The sequence below is a fragment of the Ambystoma mexicanum genome, chromosome 8 (assembly GCF_040938575.1).
Source record: "Ambystoma mexicanum isolate Mex_15411 chromosome 8, UKY_AmexF1_1, whole genome shotgun sequence".
Taxonomy (NCBI): domain Eukaryota; kingdom Metazoa; phylum Chordata; class Amphibia; order Caudata; family Ambystomatidae; genus Ambystoma; species Ambystoma mexicanum.
The window spans coordinates 401,273,365-401,293,949 of NC_090929.1; the positions used below are offsets into that span (position 1 = coordinate 401,273,365).

At 46.3% G+C, this 20,585-nt stretch overlaps 1 protein-coding gene and 1 long non-coding RNA gene across 2 annotated transcripts in view; one reads left to right on the top strand and one right to left on the bottom strand.

Annotated features, from left to right (window-relative positions):
* Positions 1-20,585, bottom strand: part of POLE3 (DNA polymerase epsilon 3, accessory subunit) — a 274,341-nt gene that overhangs the window by 148,930 nt on the left and 104,826 nt on the right. The window contains exon 3 of the mRNA XM_069609898.1: positions 9,170-9,255. Coding sequence (XP_069465999.1) covers positions 9,170-9,255 — 86 coding nt within the window. The remainder of the gene's footprint in view (positions 1-9,169; positions 9,256-20,585) is intronic.
* On the top strand, positions 4,108-5,471 carry LOC138473603 (uncharacterized). Its single transcript, XR_011268808.1, has 3 exons — positions 4,108-4,420; positions 4,604-4,765; positions 4,976-5,471. It is a non-coding gene; the product is annotated as an uncharacterized lncRNA (long non-coding RNA).

Genomic DNA, 20,585 nt, shown 5'->3' on the forward strand with positions numbered 1-20,585 from the left:
CTTGAGGATAACCCCCATCCGAGGTGACTTCATAAACCCAAGGAACCTCTCGAAGAACCCCTCTTCACTGGTCTGAGAGTGGGTAGAGGGTACTGACGGGGGATCTGGGGGCTGCTGGAGCTGCTGCATACCCTGCCCGTATGGATGCAGTGAGAAGCTGCCCTGCGCATAAGTAGGATAGACTGTCGGCCACGTACCTGGTTGAGGCCAGTCCCACCTGACACTCGTTCTTCGCCGAACTCCTGGAATGGCGTCCATCTTGTGGAGCTGCCTGTCACATGCCTGCAACGTGTTGCTCGACTCGCTGGGCCCAGCCTCCACCAGGACTCTTGTATGTGGATCATGAGGCCTACCCTGCTCCTTGGGCCTAGGCCCGGTAGGTGTGACATCCTTGACCCGGGGGGTCGGTAGAGCTGCGTTTAGGCACCCCCTCGGATGTATTGCCGGTACCAGGGCGTAGCCCCTCAGCCATATTGCAGGTACAAGGGAAGAGCCCCTCGGATGACGATCCGGTACAAAAACCTTCAGGTCCCTCAACACTGCCACTGGGAGGACCAGAGGATCCCTCGGCCCAAGGGCCAGTAGCTGACGCAGCTTCGGTGCACGTGCTGGTACAAGGGCCTGAACGGAGAGTACTTGGGAAGGAGTCTCCTTTGCGGGGTGCGATGGACAACAGCAGCACTTCCTGGGGCCTGGTGTGCTGTTTCACGAAGTTCTTGAGGTCCTCTGGAGGAGACTTCTGGAAGCGCTCCCTCCACCTGGCTACTAGTATGTTCTTCAGTGCTTTCGACGACAGCGAGCCACATGCTGTACAAGCTTGCCAACCGTGGTGTGGGCCAAGGCAACGTAGACATAGGGCTTGGGGGTCTGAAGTTGGGAAGAGCCCGTTGCCGGATGGACACCTGTGGAAGTCGGCAATCTCCGGGGGAGGAGCGTGGCGCCTGAGGACCGAGTACCTGAATGATAAAAAGACAGAAGACAGACAAAGAGGAAGTATCCACGCGTGGAATTACATGGCCAAAAGCCAAACCCAGGAGCGCTGATGAATTCGGCCCGTTCCCGCCAGAGCCAAAAAGGGGACTGAAGTGTGGCGACGGAAAGCAGAGTCAGGGCAGCGCGTGCTCCCTGGGCCGCACGCCTCTAAACTTGAAGGGGAATGAGATTTTTTCTGATGAAAAAGATTCCTTCTCCCGTCCCTTGGAAGGGACGCCCATGCAGTATGGAGGAAAGGGGACGGGACGTAACACTAAGGAGGTTTTGAGGAACCTGTTTAACACACTCTGGAGAGAGAATCAGTTAAAGAAATGTGATCTATCCTGGATCCCTCCTTGGTCATCCCACCTTCGTCAAGATGCATTGGCTGTCTCCCAAAGGTTTGGAGGCTAGGGGGATAGGAGATAAAGATACTCAAAGTAGGCATGGCTTAGTCCCCTTTCCTCCATACAGCCTTGCTGCCGTTCTCATCAATAACTGCCACTTGGTATTGGCTGGCAAATGGGGAAAAGTGGCTGATGCACAGGATATCCTGGTTACGCACCCTTACCATCTTTTTCAATTATCTGCTGCTGTCCTGTCCCTGTAGCGACAACGCCCAAAAAGTCTGGAGGAAAAGGGACAATGACTAGGAGGAAAGTTGTCAATACATTGAGTAACAACATATATAGAATAAGAAGCATACCGGTGTCAAACACTACATGCACATGACCTCATTACTCAGTATTTTTGTGCCAATTCTTAAAAGTACATTTGGAAAACCCAGAGAAAATTGTTTGTGCTCACTTCATTTGGCATTCTAATACTTGTGTTCCTCCATTAAAGATGGGGAAAAGAATGCCACAATCATATTGTTTTTGCGTAAGTATTTCTAGAACGAGTTATGTGTGTGTCTGTTTTTACAATTAGGATGCGAGTACTTTTCAAGTCCTCTCTATAAAACAGTATTCTTGAAAACCAAACACGAACACATAGTAGGCCTGTATTCAGTGAAGTTCTTAAGTTGCAGATTGCTCGCAAATCTTGGCTTCCCCTCTTAAGTGTGTGATCATGGGCAAATCATTTTATTTTACTCTGCTTTTTTTGGCGGGGTTCCAGTTCAAGCTACCCAAGATGTGCTTTTGAACAGAATAGAGAGGACGATCCAATACAAAATAAAGTATAACAAAAATGTGAACTAAGATTTAGGTTAACCCAGATGGACATAAATATCCTTGAACCAAGTTAAAACCACTGTCGTTTAAAAAAGAAAAAAAAAAGAAAAAAAAAAAAATCACTTCTCACTTATAGGATTTAGGATCCATTAGTCATGACTGGGCCTTTTTTTATTGCGCAAACAGGAGCACCAATCTTTACCCATTAAACCCCACGCTCCTCCCCAAGCTCCTTAGCTCTTGGAGACAAAGGCCATTGCAGACAGGTGACGCGTCATTGCATTGTTATTAGATTAACCCTATATGGAGATATTCATGAAGTCTTTATTTTAAAATTATCAGCCAAGATTGAAAATATTTTTCACTAACACTTTATAGGCTAGTGAGCAAAAGCACCACACCTCAGTGCTGATCTAATCTCAGTCAATGGAGTTGTGGCGCAGAACAAATGTAAGCTTTCAATTTTCAAATGTAGGTTGGTATGCCCCATGGCACGCTGTAGACTGTCTGGAGCCAGCAAAGTAAAATACAGCTTTAGTTCGGTGACAGCATGCCTGGGGATTTTCCGGATACAATTGCCCTGACAAATAACTCGGGGTGGCTTAAGTACTTTTTAGTTTGGGCTATTACCTACACAGCCCAAACCATTGCATTCAAGTACAGAATCGTACAGATAGGGAGGAAGGGCATATGGCGAGGGACATACATACCATTTAAGTAGGGAGGCACAGTGTATAGGTGTTAGGTTATGAGCCCATCCACACCCTGCCTATGGGCATGCGAATCTCCATAGCTGTTCCATCCATTCCTACCTCTGCCCGCCCAAAAACCACAAAGAAGATGCCAAGCTTTACCTTTAGCAACATACTTGGATTTTTTTTCCGACATTTTAGCAACTGTAAATCTGCGCAAGTGGTATACTGTATCGAGTGCCCTTGCGGCTTACGATACGTCGGACAGACCATGCGCAGCATCAACATTCGCATCACAGAGCACAGATCAAGGATCAATGAAACCTCACCTTCGGTCCAACACTACCTCAGTACGAAACACACACATGAGGGCCTATTATGGTGGGTCCTGGAGAAGTTACCAACAAGCTCAGGTACACAACAATGCCTCCTGGGATTGGAAAGCCATTGGATCCATAGGCTAGACAGCTGGAACACTGGTTTAAATGAACAGCATGTACCACCATAGACACCACATCACTCCATCCGAGGGCCCACCCGGATATCCCTCTCTAAACCTACGAGACCGGTGGTCCGAACATGGCACGGGCCAACTGGCACTATACACGAGTGTATACGCACACAAACCTGGAACGGATCGACCACACCCTAGGCTCATACCCCACCCTCTGGGTTCTTGCCGTGGGGCCAACAAGCCACGAAGGCACAAGATCCACATTTATGTGTACATTTGGTCTCCACACCACGGTGGGACCAAATGCATAGATCACAATGCACATTTGCATTTTCTTTGCCCGCACTCCAATACGAGCAGGTACGGCACTTCATTCAGTTCCAGCAACAACAGCCCTGAACTCTCCAAAAGCAATACCAGTCTTAGGCGCTGATCCACCTTATGTGCCACATTAGTTTGCCAGCATATGGCATTTGACCGCTCCTTATATGCCTTTCACAGCCGGCCTGCTAAAGCCTTTGCTGTGCCTTACTTTTTTGAGCTTTTTGCTTCCCTCAGCTAAATTTACTTAGTCAAGAAGGACCGTTACACGTACCTTCCAACACACCCACTCATGCGGACCCATCATCCTCCTCCCCTGAGCCACCGCCCTCTCCTTCCTTTCCTTTCGCCAGGGGCCCGCAACTTCCGGGTCACGTGGCTTGCAAGAGTACAGCTCTTCATTGCCTAGCGACTGGTCTGCAGAGCTGGGCAACCGTGACGCCATCCAAATCACGGTGAAGGCATGACACGGCTTTTCTTGCACGCAGGGAGGAGGACAGCCGTTTTCTGAGATAAGTGCTTTCGTCCGTGCTTAGACATCAGCGGTCCCAGCCCCCAGTAACAACTCTCCCACCACCCCCGTCTCCTGCCATGTCCCCATATGACTCCACCATATGACTCCACCTTTCCTACAAAACAAAAATAACACTGGATTTTTGTACATAATTTATATTTTGCTACAGGCGCACGTTACTGGGCACCTGTGTAGCAGAGCGGACCCATGCCGAGCAGCGGCCACGCGCCACCCTTTCCTTCCACGTTCGGATAACCACCACGCAGAAGACCTCTTTTTTCCACTTCTCAAGGTACGTGCTAAGTGTATTTTTTACATTTACCCAACCCATAATCCTCCTCGAATTTAGAGAATCCCATATCTTGGGTCCTCTTCCATTCTTTAGCAACCTCACAAGACTGCTGTACCCTTGCTTTCAGTTCCAGTCAACATTAGTGCGTCCACAACATATACCTTTCCATTTATTTTACCACAGGAACCAGAACAACGACGGATGCTGTTTTAAGCATCTCCAGCGCCTCCATGCACCAGGCAGACCAGGTGTCTTAGCGATCCCTCCGCCAGATCGTCGGAGCGACGGGGGCTCGCACTCGGGCCCAGTCTCACGGTTTATGAGACTGCCCCACAACCCCACTAGGTGAGAGGAGAATTTTTATTCCTTTTCTAACCACAGTGGGGGCTTTAGCACTTCTATGCTATATACAAAACTTGTCAATGCAAACTTTCTAGCAAGCTTGGTTTAAACAGGTCACTCCAAGCCTGCAACTTGCCACCCAGCTCTAGCCTGTTTTTTAGATTTGAACTCCAATCATTTTCCCATTTTCCTTTTGTGTCCCCATTTTAATAGGGTACCATGCATACGCCCTGATGAAGGTGGCAGTTCAAGACCACCGAAACGCGGACAACATTAAGGGGAATCTGCTTCTAGATCTTGGACAGATGAAACACTTTCCCGTATTGGGAACAAACAGATTGTCTGGGAGCATAGTCTCCTCTCTCCTTTGAGTGTAATAAGCGTTGATGTTTCTTTACTTCACACCCTCTTCCCTCCAGCACTGGGTTTCTGTTCACTTGCATTACTATCTTTTCCAATTCCAATTTTCACCACTATTTTCAAACAACTGGTTTGTGCAACGAGTTGGTATTATCTCTTTTATTGTACTTACATTTTGTGTTTGGCATATCAAAACTTTCACCTGTATAATTCCCTTGTTTTATGTAACTCGAAATGTGTAAATATTACATTAACAACTATTTACCAAAAATGTTATGGCTGATGTGGCATTTACTTACATGAATCATGCATAAATATGATGCTGCCCGGGGCAAGATTTGATACATTAGCCCCGGCCAAAAAGGTATCTTACCAATTTAACAAATATTTAAGGTAAAGAGTACATTTTCTTTTGCAGCAATTGTTGTTTCTCTGTGCTATGTAGTAATCTATGTGCCCAGCTGCTTCCCAAAAGGGCACCCCAACTCCCCTAAGTTTAGGCACCCAAAACCTGCCCTCATGGGAACTCTGAGCTAATTCGCTTTATTTTATAGGAGTACCAGGCTTTGTCTGGCAGCCATGTTAGATGACGTTCACGCTAATACCCACGTGTTTCTGCCGCACTCCTCGTTTTGTCAGTGGATCAGACTTTGTGTAGTGTATTTCCGGTCTTCAGCTGCCATGCTTTTTTGTGTTTATAAAAAGATGCAAATGCACTTGCTACTGTTTGCGAAAGCCTTCGGAGGAGGATAAGTAGCTGTCTAGAAATTCAGGCTCGGTGAGGGGTGGCGCGTGGCGGCGGAACATATTTCGGGGTCATGTTGTGAAAACGCACTCAGCAGCAAAAGGAATCGCAGACGGAGGGCACCCTCTCGCGCCCAGACAATCTTAGAGTCACCACAGTAGAGTGAGCAAAAGTATTCCATCTGTGTGCAAAATGCACGTTTCTAAACACACATCGGTAGTCAGTGAACACCACCCGGGCTAGCTCTCCTGTGCAAAGATAACCAGAAAGCTTCCACCCAGAGCCCCCCTTTCAGGATTTTGAGTTCAGTCAATACACGCCCAGATCAAACAGGGCTTTAGCAACATGGTCTCCCCGCCAAGGTTGCAGCTGACAGCGGAGGGCCAAAAGGGATGCCCAGTTTATACACCTCACAATGCAATGCTCCATCGAGCAATACTGCCCAGTGCTGGTCTGACTGCATGATAGTTGTATGCACATGTTCTCCAAAGCCTTTTACCATAGCTCCTGCCCGCAGCCGGGACAGTGCTACAGAGACCCACCCATGCATGTTGGTAACACAAACGGAGGCCACTGAGGCAAATATCTGTGCTCGTGGGTTGAAAACCACCAGGTCAGCTCAGCCTTCAGTTCAAACTCCACGGGAGCTCAGGTCATGCACAGTATTGTGGGCTAAGCCCAGCACCCTTTGGGATTGTTGTGCTGGTCACGGTATATACTCACCCCCCCCCCTACAAAAACATGGAAATAAATTAGCAACTCATGCATTGCAGTTACTGCACTGCATGCAACGTGCCTCAATGCACAAGTGGCACTATACTGGGGTTGGTATGTGGGTTTAAATCACACCCCGACACTAAAGAGGCTGCTACCCTATGGCCCCCATCATTGTTGTAATTAGAGTAAAAGTGTCACTTTCCTTTCTCAGCAGGACGGTGGAAAAATGTGCACTAAGAGGATGGCCAGCGCCCGGAGGGGGCGTTAGGACAGCCTGCATAGTGGGCCGCACCTCTGGACCTCTGGACTCTCCCCCCCACCCCCAGACCTCCCCCATCCGAAACCGGCTCTGTGCCCAGGGGTATTCTTATAGGTCCCGGGCTTATGGGATAACTCTACATTTTTGCAGCCCTGGTCTAAGTCCCTCCCACTCACTCACTCCCTTGTTCATGCAGCCTGTAGCAGGTTGGATTTGGGTAGAATAGGATGGGTCTGGACAGGTGCATGTTGATGGCTACAAAGGGTTAATAGGATGGAGTAATGTTCTGTATTATGATGTGCCTACAATTGCTTCAGTACATAGGTTGTGTGTTTTTTGTTGCCAGGTTTTCTTTTTCTGTCACAGGTTACAGAGCAGTCCTAGCCAGGGAGGAGTTTGGCGCTGCGGTTTCGACTGCAAGCGGTACCAGATGGCCGCCCTCAAGCCAGGTTCGGGATTCCACAGGCAGCGACTTCCCTACAGATAATTGAGACTCCTCGTCAACTGAATACAGTGGTCCCGGGTTCATTACTGCCTGGCAGTTGCTAACCGAAGGCGGAAGTCCGCTATTTTGCAAACTGGAAGTGACACAGGTCACCCAAGGACAATAAATATTGTTGCAAGCTCAGGAAATCAAAAGGGCTACCTTAAAAGGTGTTAAAGTAGACTGGGACCGCCACCCCCAATTTGTTTGCTTGACTCCATAAATGTGATCTTTGTTTCCAAAAGGTATGCATGGTCTATGTGGTTATTATTGGGAAAGTAAATATTGCCTCTGTTTGGGGAAAGGGGTGGGGCCAAAAAAGGAGGATGGCATCGCTATGCTGCTGAGGGGACCAATGAGGTATTAACAAGCCTGTCCTCAGTATGCAGCCATTTCCGCAAACGGAAAATGAACGTCTGACATTATCCCATTTACTTCCAAGGTATGTGGCAATTGGATCCCATCCGGGCAGAGTCGACACAGAAGCTCTAATTTCTGAGGTTAATTAAGTGTGTATCAATGGATTGCCAGTGTGTGTAATCCTAGCTGGAACCATGGCCAGTGTCACTCTTATTGTCAAAGCACCAGAGGCATTTCTGAGGCAATTTGCAGCTAATGAGAGGAGAGTTGCATGCAGCATGGTTTTTTTTAAAAAAAAAGCAAAATGGGGGTAATAAAAAGGCCCTTGCAGGTTCATAGCACACATGGAGAGAGAGGAGGGAAGTGAAGAAAAACTGTCAGCAAGTGTCAACCTCTTCCTTACTCTTAACAATGATGCGGCCCATAGTAAAGACCCCAGCAAATCCCAAAAGTAGAACTTATTGTCTAAATAAAACTACTTAATCAAATACAAACTATGTTAGTGAAATACGCGACTGATGATTTTTGGAGCGGGTGCTCGTTCGCCATTTAAATTGTTTCTACTGCCATCATTGGGACTACATTGTGGAGCACTAAATCGCATGATGGTGCAATACAAAGATAACACTTAAGTGGTTCGCTGTGGAAAAGAAGCCCAAAAACAGACCGTTGCCAATGGGCAAAGGGGTGGGACAAAGCTGTGCCCCAGCACACTTCATACTTGTCATCTAAACAGGCCGTCGAGACCCAAAGAAGCGACTCCACAACTCCTCGTGCCGCTCATCTCAAAATTCCCATCCCTTTCCTACTGAACTGCCCAGTATGCCCGAGGCTATAGCAGAGAGCGCTTGTCACAATATCACCTGTTAGATGGGCTTTGCAATTATGTGCTCCTGTATTATTGATAAAATCTGAATGTGTACAGTTTTGACACTTCTAAATTGTTGGCCCGCCAACTCTATGTACTCTAAGTCCTGCTCTCAGCAACTCAATTTATTAGCACACTGCGTGTCCTTCACTGAAGTCCTGTTAGAAACAAGCTTTGGCAAAGCCAACTTTAGTTTGTCCATATGTTTTAAGCTTTTGCTAGGCTACGCTATTCAATGCTCAAGTAGTCGCACCTTTTTGCACCAGCTTCCAACAATGGGTCGTTAATATAAGCCCAAACTGGTGGCATTGCCAATTCTTGTTTGCATTGAAAGGAGTGCCATGCCACGGTGACTCAACTGCGGTTATGGACTTGTAGTGCCACCTTGCCACAACTGCAGTTTTAAGTTTAAGAAAACATGTGAGATTTTCAGGCACCATTTTGAAATGAAAACTGGACACTGTGCCTTTAGATTTCCCACAATTTGAGCATATTTTACTTGGGGAACGGCAGCATAAACACCTACACATGCAGTTGCATATAACTAAAAAAACATTAGCCATAGGTTAGCTTAAACGCATATTCATTCGTTAAGTACTAGCACATGGACTTACCAGGAAGTGGCATACAGCACAAACACACTTGCAGCTCGAGAGATCGCGCTCCGGGCTTCCTTTGAAATGTTCACTCCATCTGGAAGCTGACCCCCCCCAAAAAAATGTACATTTAATGAGGACATCTGAAGTGGTCAAAATAGCGTTAATAAAAAGAATCATAACCCAAGCCCCCAAAACTCGATTCATTTTCACATGTCAAAAAGTAAGTCGCATGAAACTCAAATGGAACAAAACTGCACAAAATCTGTACAATCAGTGCAAGTGTACAAACGGACAGTCAAGAAGTATCAATACAGAAAGAAGCGGTTGACTTCATGCCCTCAAGATCATTTCTTTAGCAATCATACTGCCTGAAGCAGTCAGACTCTTGCTAAACGGTACCTCATCCATTGGAGACATTTCCCAGAGAATCAAGATTGATGCCTTCATTGTAGTGGTGCAGTTCAAAACCAGGCCCAACCTTTAACAAATCCCCTCCCAGAAGTCTATTATCTTTATGCAAGTCCAAAGTAAATGACTCAGTGACCCCCCCCCCTTGTCTTTTTGTACTTCCCCAACATTGGACACTCTCCAAAAGACATCTCTTGCACATACGTTCTGGAGTCCAATACGTCCTACGGAGGATTTTAGTTTGAGACTCTCCAAGACCCCAGTCCATGCTGACCAAACGGACATTGTTACAGAATCTCTGCCAGCAGCCTGGATCAACTGACTCACCTAGTTCACCAGACCAGACATTAGCAAGCTCAGGATCCCCTCTACGGCTGGATAGCAATACTCCATACATTGTGGCAGCCGGATGTATCGCACAATTGCAAAGCTCAAGCACTGACCAGGCTGCACTCTACAATATCGATGTTTGCACAGGATCAATTTTGCGAGCAATGATTCCCCTGAATTGTCTGTACTCTGCATAGGTGCATTCACAAAAGCCAAAATCACGGCAGAGACGTGCAAAAGGGATCCATTTCTCATTGTCAACCAAATCCTTGATGCATCCAATTCCTCCCAGGAACCACGATGGCCAGAAGAGTACTCCCCCCCCCCCCCCATGTATGGTCCATGCTGGATTCAGCCAGATCGATGAATCTTGGAACAAGTACGGATCACTTCCTATTCGATCCGACATGCAGGGCCAGCATTCATGCAGGAAGGCTGTCAGTGGGTTCTTTAGGCAAGATGGTCTCATAACCATCGTCAACAAGGCTGTGGGCGCCAAGTGAGATATTTACACTATTACACTTCAATACGAGGTCATCCAGTTGATCTTGGTCAGACCTTATAATCCAACAGCTGCCTAGCAGTGAACGCCAGATGATAGTCGAAGAAGTTTGGCAGATTCATACCACCTTGTTTCAATGGAAGCTGCATCTTCCATAAGGCTAACCTTGGCGGCTTGCCCTACCACAGAAACGTTTGTATCACAGTATCTAGTTTTTTAAAAAAACTTCTGGGCATCTTGATGGGAAGCATTGAAAGGATGGTACAACGTCCTTTCGTCGCGGGATGTTTTTTCACGTGGTTTTTACCGCAATTTTTTTTCCACAAAACCCATCACATTTTTTAGAAAAAGAGGGGGGTTGGGGTCAGGGAGGGGGCCCCCCCAAAAAAAACATTAAAAAAACAATGGGTTTTTTTCCTAAAAGAAAATCGCGGTAAAAACCCTGCAAAAAAAAAAAAAACCTGCGATGAAATGACATGGAACCGAGAGGATAGTTTACTCTTGGCACCATGTTCAATTTGATGCAATTAATTTTGCCTCACAGTGAAAGTTTCAGAAGTGACCACCTGTCTACGTCAGATTTTAGATTGGGTATTATCGAGTCAGAATTGATCTTTGGCAAACTCTCCACCTTTGAGCCAATACCGGTTCCCAGGTATTTCATTTTCTTTGGACACCACTTAAAAGTCAAATTGGTCCCAGGTGCGTTTCGTGCATGGGTTAGTGATGGGAGGCATCTCAGATTTGGTCCAATTCAACCTGTAGCCAGACACCTCAGAGAAGCATCCAATATCATCATCAAAAGAGAAAGACCAGAGCCAGGATCACATAGGACCCTAGCAAGTCATCTGCATAGAGCCACATTTTGGTTGCACATACATGCCATTGAGGAAGGTGTATATCGTCATCGGACAGAGCATCACCACTAATGGCTCCATTGCCAGAATAAACAGCAGTGGGGAAAGCGCACATCCTTGCCTAGTCCCCCTATTTAGCCTGAAGGGATTTGAATCAAGGCTATTTGTGAGCACACTGGTGTTAGGGTTCGTATACAGAAGCCTTGGCACTGCCTGAAATTCTGACCGAAACCAATTGTCTCCAAACACTCGAACAGGCCTCGGCCCACTCAATCCTATCAAAGGCCTTCTCTGCATCAAGAGAGACTACAGCAACAATACATTTGTTTACTTCCTTCATCATTAGCCTGGAGCAGCCATCTCATTATCCGCCACAGAACTTCCAGTCACAAAGCCCACCTAGTTATCATGCACTAGCGACGGCACAACTGGCTCTACCCTCTTTGCTATCATGTTCGCCAGCAGCTTACAATCCGCTTGTTCACACTAATCGGTCGGTAGCTCGCAAATCTAGTCTTTCTTCAACAAAACAGCATGGCATGCTGCATTGTATCCAGCAATGGCACAGTTTCAAATGAGGAGGCGAATAAGTCACAAAGCAGATGTAGGGCGCAATCTTATAAAATCTGATAAAACTCGTCCGGCAGGCCATCAGTACCAGGCATTTTGCCTTCCAGGAGCATTGAAACTGCTAGGCATCCTCCAATGTTACTGCATTCTCCAAGGATGCAGTTTGGCCATTTGTCAAGCGAGGAACATCAACAGTCTAGAAAGGATTTTATTTTGTTCTGTCCACAATTTAATTCGGATTTATAGAGTTCTTCATAAAATCCTCTAAATACTTCATTTATGTTCTTCTGATGTGTCACAAGGTTGCCAGATGTATCCCTCACCGCTGTAATGTTTTGTTCACTTTCTGCTACCTTCATCCTACGTGCAGTCTTCCGGCCTTCTCTCCATTTTCAAAATAAATCATTTGACTACTGAACAATGAATAGTCTATCTGATCAGATATCATTTAGTTTAGATCATATTTCTTTTTCCTGAGTTCAGATCTCACATCCAGGACATTATTTAAATACATGCATTGAAAAGCGTCCATCCTCAATAGCATTTAAAAGCAACTCACTTTGCTGCAACAGGTGTCGAAATCGGAATTTGTGGAGCAGGAGCAATAAGTAACTCCTGGATGTCAGGCTTTTCCTCCAATTAGGAGCTGTCATCATGGCCCGGGAGTCATTAATGGCTCATGAATGAGTTCTCAGGGCGGTGAACGTTTAATTAATGTTGAACTTAAAAAGAATTTAGCATTTAAGACTAAAAGAAAAATGCAGAGCTTAAAAAATATATATTTTTGTATAGAGATTTAACATGGAGAGATGCACATGCCAGAAAGAGGTTAGGGTCTCCTGGCGGCGTGCAGCGGGACAACGTCATGGTTGGGCGCTGCCACTTTGCGTCAGAAGCAGAGTGCACAGGGGTCTCAGGCGAGGTATAAAGTGAGGGAGCACATGTAGCTCCTCCCTCTTTTTGATTTTGATTGTTAGCTGAATTTTCCCACCATCCCGCCCTACACATTGGATGTTGAGGGGTGTGTGGTGGTAGGAGCGCATTACATTGAACCTTTTTGAATGCCGATTGATGGTATTTTCCAACGATCGGTGCGGAACAGTGAGACGTCGGGCCAGGGGCTCATTCTGCAGTCCTCACCGGCAGAGGCCTAGATAGGGTAGGGCCTGAGCAGGCAAGGCCCAACCAAAATCTGCAAATGCCCACTCAGCAGAGCTGGGTGGGCATTGACAGATGTGAATGTCACTGCAGTAGCCTCAACTACATTTGCTTCAGGCCCCAGTTGTTGGACAATCTTGGCTACGTCTCTGCTCACCGGTCCATGCAGGGGTTTGGGGAAAGGGTGGGGGAATGGAGGTTTGATCGGTTTGGGACTGGTCACATATTTCCCTCACGCCCATTCCCAGAGTGTGTGGGCGGGGGAAGGGATGGCACATTGCCAGCCCCGTTCAAGTAGGTAATTTATGATGTAGATGACCAGACTGATGACGTACATTTATGGTTTTGTCACATTTCAGTGTTATATGAAAAATAAATGTGGTCTAATGCCTTCCAAAGAATATCTGTCTGCTGTCCCTCATTGGCCTCACCACGTGCGTCGCCCATGCCTCTTGCTATTCAACATTGCATTCCTTTCTCTCAAAAGTAGCTCCTGATAGCTGGTGCTATCAAGCTAGCCAGGCTATATCCAGGAGATAGTTCCTAGCAATTTCGAACCCTGTTATAACAGTTCTCCAGGTTGATCTGCTTTGACTTCTTCCCCATCATCAAAAAAGATCCTAGAATAATTCTTGAAAAAAATATATCATACATACGGACACAAAAATCTAGGGCAGAACTGGTACTTCATCTGAATGATGCCATCTGTGGGCCAATCTAGAGGCTCTGCCCATCTCCAAAGTCAAGCCATTCGCATATGTTCATGCACTACATTCACCCATTACAAAAGGCACATAGAGATTTTGGATGACAGAGCAGGAAATGTCTTACCTGTAATGAAAGCGCAAAATCTAAACTGCATGTGGAATGATACAGAGGTCTGGGGGAGGGCAGGGGGAGATCAGATAATGGCGCAGCTGCCCCTGTCTCCAATTACTGGTTTGAGCATTAAAGAAGCTTAGGAATGCAGCCATCATAAAACATGATGGGAGAAAAAAACAGGAGCACAATAGGGAAGTATGTTTTCTGCAAACATGCAGCTAGTTCCACATCATGGGGAAAGAGAAAATGTTAGGTCACAGGTTAAAATGGGGAGAATCACCAAGATGTGAGGAGCGAAGGGGGTAAACATGGAGCAGTGTAAAGGAATGCAGTGGGCAGGTGCTTTTTCAGTTTAACTATAGGAGGAATTTAAGATGGGTAGTACAAAAACCTAATCGGTGAAGCCCAGGGAAAGGATTGTGCAAAAACATGAGAAGAAAAAAAACACAAACAAAAGAAGAAAGGATGAAAGGAGTCTGGCAAAAGGATGAAAGTTGCGGGCTAATTGACAGATTGGATTGGGCAATACAAATGCAAAAAGGCAAAAGATCCGATCTAGGGAGTGGCTGGGTGGGTAGCTGGGGTTACGAGTGTGTGAAGATAGACGCTGGTGTGGAAGTTGGCTTGCTCTACGAGATTGTTAAATGATCCTTAGATGGATTGTCAGAGAGTTCAAGCAAACAAGTTAAAGTTTGTCTAACCCCAGCATAACATTTGGTGTGCATCTATAGCGCCCTTGACTTGAAAGGGGTCATGCTCCTGGATTGAGCACTAGAAGTAGGCTCTCCTCCATGATCACTCTTTTGGATAATGTTGCAGATATGCTTGTGCATTCGCCATCTCCCTGTTATCTCGCACTACTTTTTCTACCCATATGGATTACGATTTACTGATGTAACTACCTTCCTTCCCCAGCACTGAAAGCTGGCCAGATTCACATGCTTTGAATGGAAAACTAAGAACCAAATGAAGCTGGAAGTGGGGACACGGAGGAGTTGACAGATAACCTGACGACATTCTTGTGAAAGTCTGTCACAACAGCAAGCACACCAAGTCAAGCTAAAATGCTTACAAAGCATACATATCGGTGTCAAACTGGAAGTAGTGTAGTTTTCCATCACAGGAACATTTTCAAAGATCCACTATTGGAGACTTACTGATAGTGAAATGAACTCCTGGGTAAAACAGTAGAAGGCAGATTACCCCTTCAGGCCTTCCAAAATCTACTTGACCAAATAGCCTAGTACTTTTTATGAAGGTATAGTACCATTTGCATGGTAGTTGACATTGCTTGCGAGTAAAATAAAATTGTGCGGAGTGTGAACCTTTTTACATTTACTGCAAACAAATGTCCACTTAAATTAGCTCTATCTAGAGCATATGCCTTGTGTGACTGATGGATGAAAACAAATAGAAATGAAACTTAACACAAATTATGAAGTGTGACATCACAGAACCCAATGCCAATCCCATAGCATGAAGAAATGGAAACTTGCCAGGTTCAAAAGACGCGTTTAAAAACAACAAAGTCTTGATGGACAGCGACATTGCTTCAACCATAGGTTGAAGCCATCCTAGAGAGCTGCTTCTTTAACTGTAAACGCTCTGGTGCCTCATACCTTACCAGATGTTCAATAAAAGAACCATGATTGTCACTGCTAGTCCCCTAGAGTACTCTACCTGCGGCTCCGAGATGACCTTAGTAGCTCATGCTACAGAAATTGCCGACTTGATCCTCTAGGAAGACCTTGACCTTCTTGCCATTACTGAGACCTGGCTACACCCAGCAGCAGGTCCCATGCTTATGTTGCAGTCCCAGATAATTACTCTATCCTGAGACAAGATTGTCCCAATTCCGGAGGAGGTGTTGCCATTATCCACAAATGTAGTCTTACCATGAGACTAGCAACACCTACCAACGTCCTATCATGCGAAACTCTCTCAGTCAAAGTCCCACTTACCAACACCCAAACTCTTAACATCCATTTGATCTACCGCCCACCAGGACCCATTGGCACCTTTGGTGAAGATATGAACACTATCCTCGCCAGTAACCTTACAAGCTCTACCCAAATTCTCACCCTGGGTGACTTTAATATGGGCTACAATGATCCCGAAGACAATATCACCAACACTATAGTCAACACTCTCTCAGAACTAGGTTTCGCGCAAAGAAGTATGGCACCTACACAGTCCAAAGGCAGAACACTCGACTGGGTGGCTGAGTACAATTGTCAAGCTAACATTACAAATATCTCACCACTAGCCTGAACCGACCACCACCTGGTTTTGTTCCTGCTCTCCACTGACAGACCATCACCCCCACCCATTATCAGGGCCCCGCCCACACTCACAAGAAATAAGAAGACTATGACAGCTGAAAAACTCATCCCGAACTTACTCCCTACACTCAACACACTCCCAGACAACCCGGACCCAGAGACCCTAGTTGAAGAATATAAGATGATCATGGCCACCTCGCTGGACCGAATTGCCCCCCTCAAACTGAGACCAAGCAAACCAAATACGCACCTAAACAAATGGTACACACCATTCCTTAAAAAGTAAAGGCAGCAAAAAAAGTAACTGTGAGGCCACTTGGAAAAAATACCCCTCGGCCGCGAATAGACTCAAACTTTCCAATCTAGCCACACTTTACAAGAAAGAAATCTACCTGGCCAAACGAACCTCCTTTGACTCTCGCATATCCCAAGCGAAAGCAAACATGAAGGAACTATTCTCCATCCTGAAGAAGTAGAAACCCCAATAGTACCGCCAGACACCTGTACCAAAGATAAAAACTGGTGCCCAGAAATCCAAAGCGCTCTAGCGAACAAAATTGCGACCCTCCAAAGTAAAATCTCCCATAAGAAGGTGTCCCTCAACAACACTCTCCCCTCAAAAACACCACATCAGCCCACGCCTACAGATCTCGGTCGCTTCAACTTCTCTAAAGTCACTATCCTTGAAGTAGAAAAAATCATCCTGTCTCTAAAACCTTCCAACTGTCAGGGAGACCTGTGCCCGGCACAGCTCAAAGATGCCGCCCGTGAACTCTCCCCCTTCATCACAAACTGATTAATGCCTCCTTCGCCACTGGCTCCATCCCCACCAATCTGAAACAATCCTGGGTACTTCCACTATTAAAAAAAAACCACACTTGACCCAGCCACGCCCACAAATTACAGACCCATAACGACCATTCCCTTCCTACTAAAAATCCTGACAAGATTGCCTATGTACAAATACAGAAGTACTTGGAAGAACACCATCTATTAGGTTCCAAACAATCAGGGTTCCGCCCTCAACATGGGACTGAAACTGCTCTCATTGACTTGAAAGCTCAGATCGATATGCTCAGAGACAACGGCCAAGTTGCCCAACTCCTCCTCCTCGATCTGTCTGCAGCTTTCGACCTGGTCGATCACTCTATCCTATGTACACACCTCCACACATCAGCTCACTTCTCCGCTGAAGCCATCACTTGGATTACCTCTTTTCTCAACGGTAGAACCATGAGGGTCTCCTCACCCACGGCGGTGGTAGACACCATACCCATCACCTGTGGCGTCCCACAAGGCTCCTGTGTCTCCCCCACATTGTGCAACATATTTACCAAGCCCCTTTTCGATAATTTGGATCATCACGGTATCACCAACACCAACTATGCAGATGATACCCAGATCCTCCTTCCGCTTTCTGGAGATTATGGAAAGGATTTGGCCTTGCTAAATAGGGTGTACATCATCCAGGCATGGATGGCCTTACATAGACTATGCCTGAATGATGATAAAACTGAACTTATCATCCTAGGCACTACGTCCAGTTTAAAGAAACTGGGCCCTGCCTACAACTCTTTCCTGATCGATGGTAACATCAAGGTTGGACAAGAGGTCAAAACCTTGGGTTTTTACCTGGACTCCAACTTCTCCTTCAGAAGACAGGTGAGCTCCCTGGCTTCCTCCACGGCATATAAGTGTAAATGAATCCGCACAGCTAAACCATTTCTGTCTGACACTAGCTGCCTTACCCTCGCTAGAGCCCTTATACTGTCCTGCCTGGACTACTGTAACGCCCTATATCTGGGATCCTCCAAGGCTACCACCAGCAAACTACAAACCCTTCAGAATAACGCTCAGAGCGGATTTGGGCATCTCCAGAAGAGAACACATCTCAGGAATTAGTCAACTAAACAACTGGCTCTCCATTAACGACAGAAGTCTCTTAAAAACTGCATCGCTCACTCACAAATCCCTCAATAATGCTGCCCTACTTACCTGATCAATAGATTCCACAGACAGTCCTCCCTGAGACCTACCAGAACTGCTTACAAAGACTGCCTCTCTGTCCCCAACTTTAAACGTGCCACCATAGGGGGCAATAGCTTCCCAGTGAAAGCAGCCAAACTGTGGAACTCCTTACTGCCAAACCTCAGAGTGGACCTGCCCTACCAGAACTTCCGTTCCAAGGTAGTTTCATGGCTAAAAAAAAAGGCCGGCTAAGATACTCAAGCGCTAGGCTGTCCCATTTCGTGCTACCCACACACACTAACCACGTGTGCTCATTTGCTCATATGTATATAATATCTATGTACCTCTTTGTTGATATGTATATAATATCGGTGTACCTCACTGTCTCTTTGTATATTCTATGACTACTGTAACCAAGCTTCGCAAATTTTTGTAAAAGTTGCGCCCTGATACCCTCGGGTACGCGCGCGCATTATAAATAATAAAACAAACCTCCTGTTCAGACTATTAAGAGTACAAACTGCAGGGCTAGGCTACTTTTAGGAATTCAAAAATGCATCACCCCGATCTTTCTAAACACTCCACTGGCTCCCGATGAAGAGGATTCTCTTCAAAACTCTGCATTGCCCAAATTGAAATTCATCCACTACAAGCCATTGACAAAACATTGACCCAGCAACGCTGCCATAGTAGCAGTGCTAGGTTAAAACCATAAATGCCAGAGGATCCTTTGTCCCCTTCCAACCTCAACCAAATTCGGGATTCTATAACGAAACACCTGTGAAAAGAATACAACCACCTCTTTAGAAAATCCCTGAGACCATGGCTATTCTACCAACACCTGGACAAGATTACGTTCGTAACAATGTACACAAACTGGCCACAAATCCTCCAATCATCTAAGCACTATGGGAGACAGGACTATCTGGTCATTCACCTTGCAACCTATAAATTGAATCAGATTCTTTCTTGCAAACATGCAATAGGCTAGCGTACAAAGTGCCAGCCAAGAAGTCGAGGAGATCACTAATTTTGATCAATCTCTGACACATCAAACCGACCCGCCAAAACCAAGCTAAACAGCAAGAATCACTAGAAGTGATGAAAACCAAATACTGGACTAACAGAAGACCCCCTCCCTCATCCTCTAGCCAAGCCTCAAGCTCACCTCCCTCCAACTTACACAACATACCCTTGCACGTGGCATCAAGTGTCTTCAAAAACATTGAGCAACCACATTGTTTAATGAGCTAGCACCATCACATACCCTCACACTAGCAGCCACCCCATCACACCAGCAGCCTACTAAGTCCATGCACAGCTGATTCGGACTGCTAGATCTTGTGCTCTCACTTATGGATAAAGCATACACTCAGGATTCCCCCGTCAAGGGTGTAAACTTTGTACTTGACACTAGTCAGTGGCTAGTGAAAATTGACTCTTGGCGAGTAATAAATGGTATGCAGTCTGTATGTATAGAATTGATGTGGTCAGTGACTTTTTATGGCTGGCTAGTAGTTTGAAGCTTCAGTCCCTCTTCTTGTAGGGCTGCATGCAGCAAAGCTGCCAAAATGGCAGAGGTAGGCTATACAAGATTACATAAAAGTTGTGCCAATACATTGTTGGCCATTTTGTAGCACTGTAAAAAGTATTTAACAGCGCTCATTTACCATGGAAGGGTATTGAGATTCAAACATGTGACCTGAAGGTGGAAAACAATATGTAATGTGCACTTAACAAACGGAGATATCCAACAGTATGCACAGAGTCAGAATACAACAACAATTTCTACATGGGGGGGGGTCCTCCCACCTGGATCCCACGGGGACGTCGATCTGGACCGGCCTGGTGCCACGTAGAGCCGAGATGACTGACTGGACACCCCCACTTACTTCGTTTGTCGGCTCGCATGAATATCTTTCTGCAAAGGAGAAAGGGAATTAACCTCCCGTAATTCGAGCGTTAACCCACCTTCCACTCCCGTTGTCTGCCCACTGACCACTCCCGATGTTCCCTCTTGTTCTCACCTGATGGTTTAGAAAGGTGGGCTCTCCATCCTGCATCGAGCGCCGGGGTGCATAGATGACCAGTTACTTCACTGGCGTGGAGGAATTGGTGAGTTCCAGTATTGACTCTAGGATCCAATAGTTTGTAAGAGTTCAAATGTCTGATCTTCACTCTTTCCGATTCCTTGTAGGTTGCCAACTTAACCACCACAAAGAGTCCAAAGGGCAGTTGGTGAGAGCCAGGTAAGTCTATAGTTTCCCCTTAGGGGCCGGGGTACGCCGATGATGCAGAGTTAACTGCGCCGACCCGATATGAGGTGAGTTCCCCCTGCGGTAAATCAGGTAAGTCTTTGGGGGGGTAGCTTGTAATGTCCAGTGGTTTCCCCTTAGGGGCCGGGGTACGGCGATGATGCAGAGTTAACTGCGCCGACCCGATATGAGGTGAGTACCCCCCGTGGTAATCCGGTAAGTCTTTGGGGGTAGCTTGTATTGCCCTTTTGCATTCCCGTGCTCACCTGGCTTTTCTTG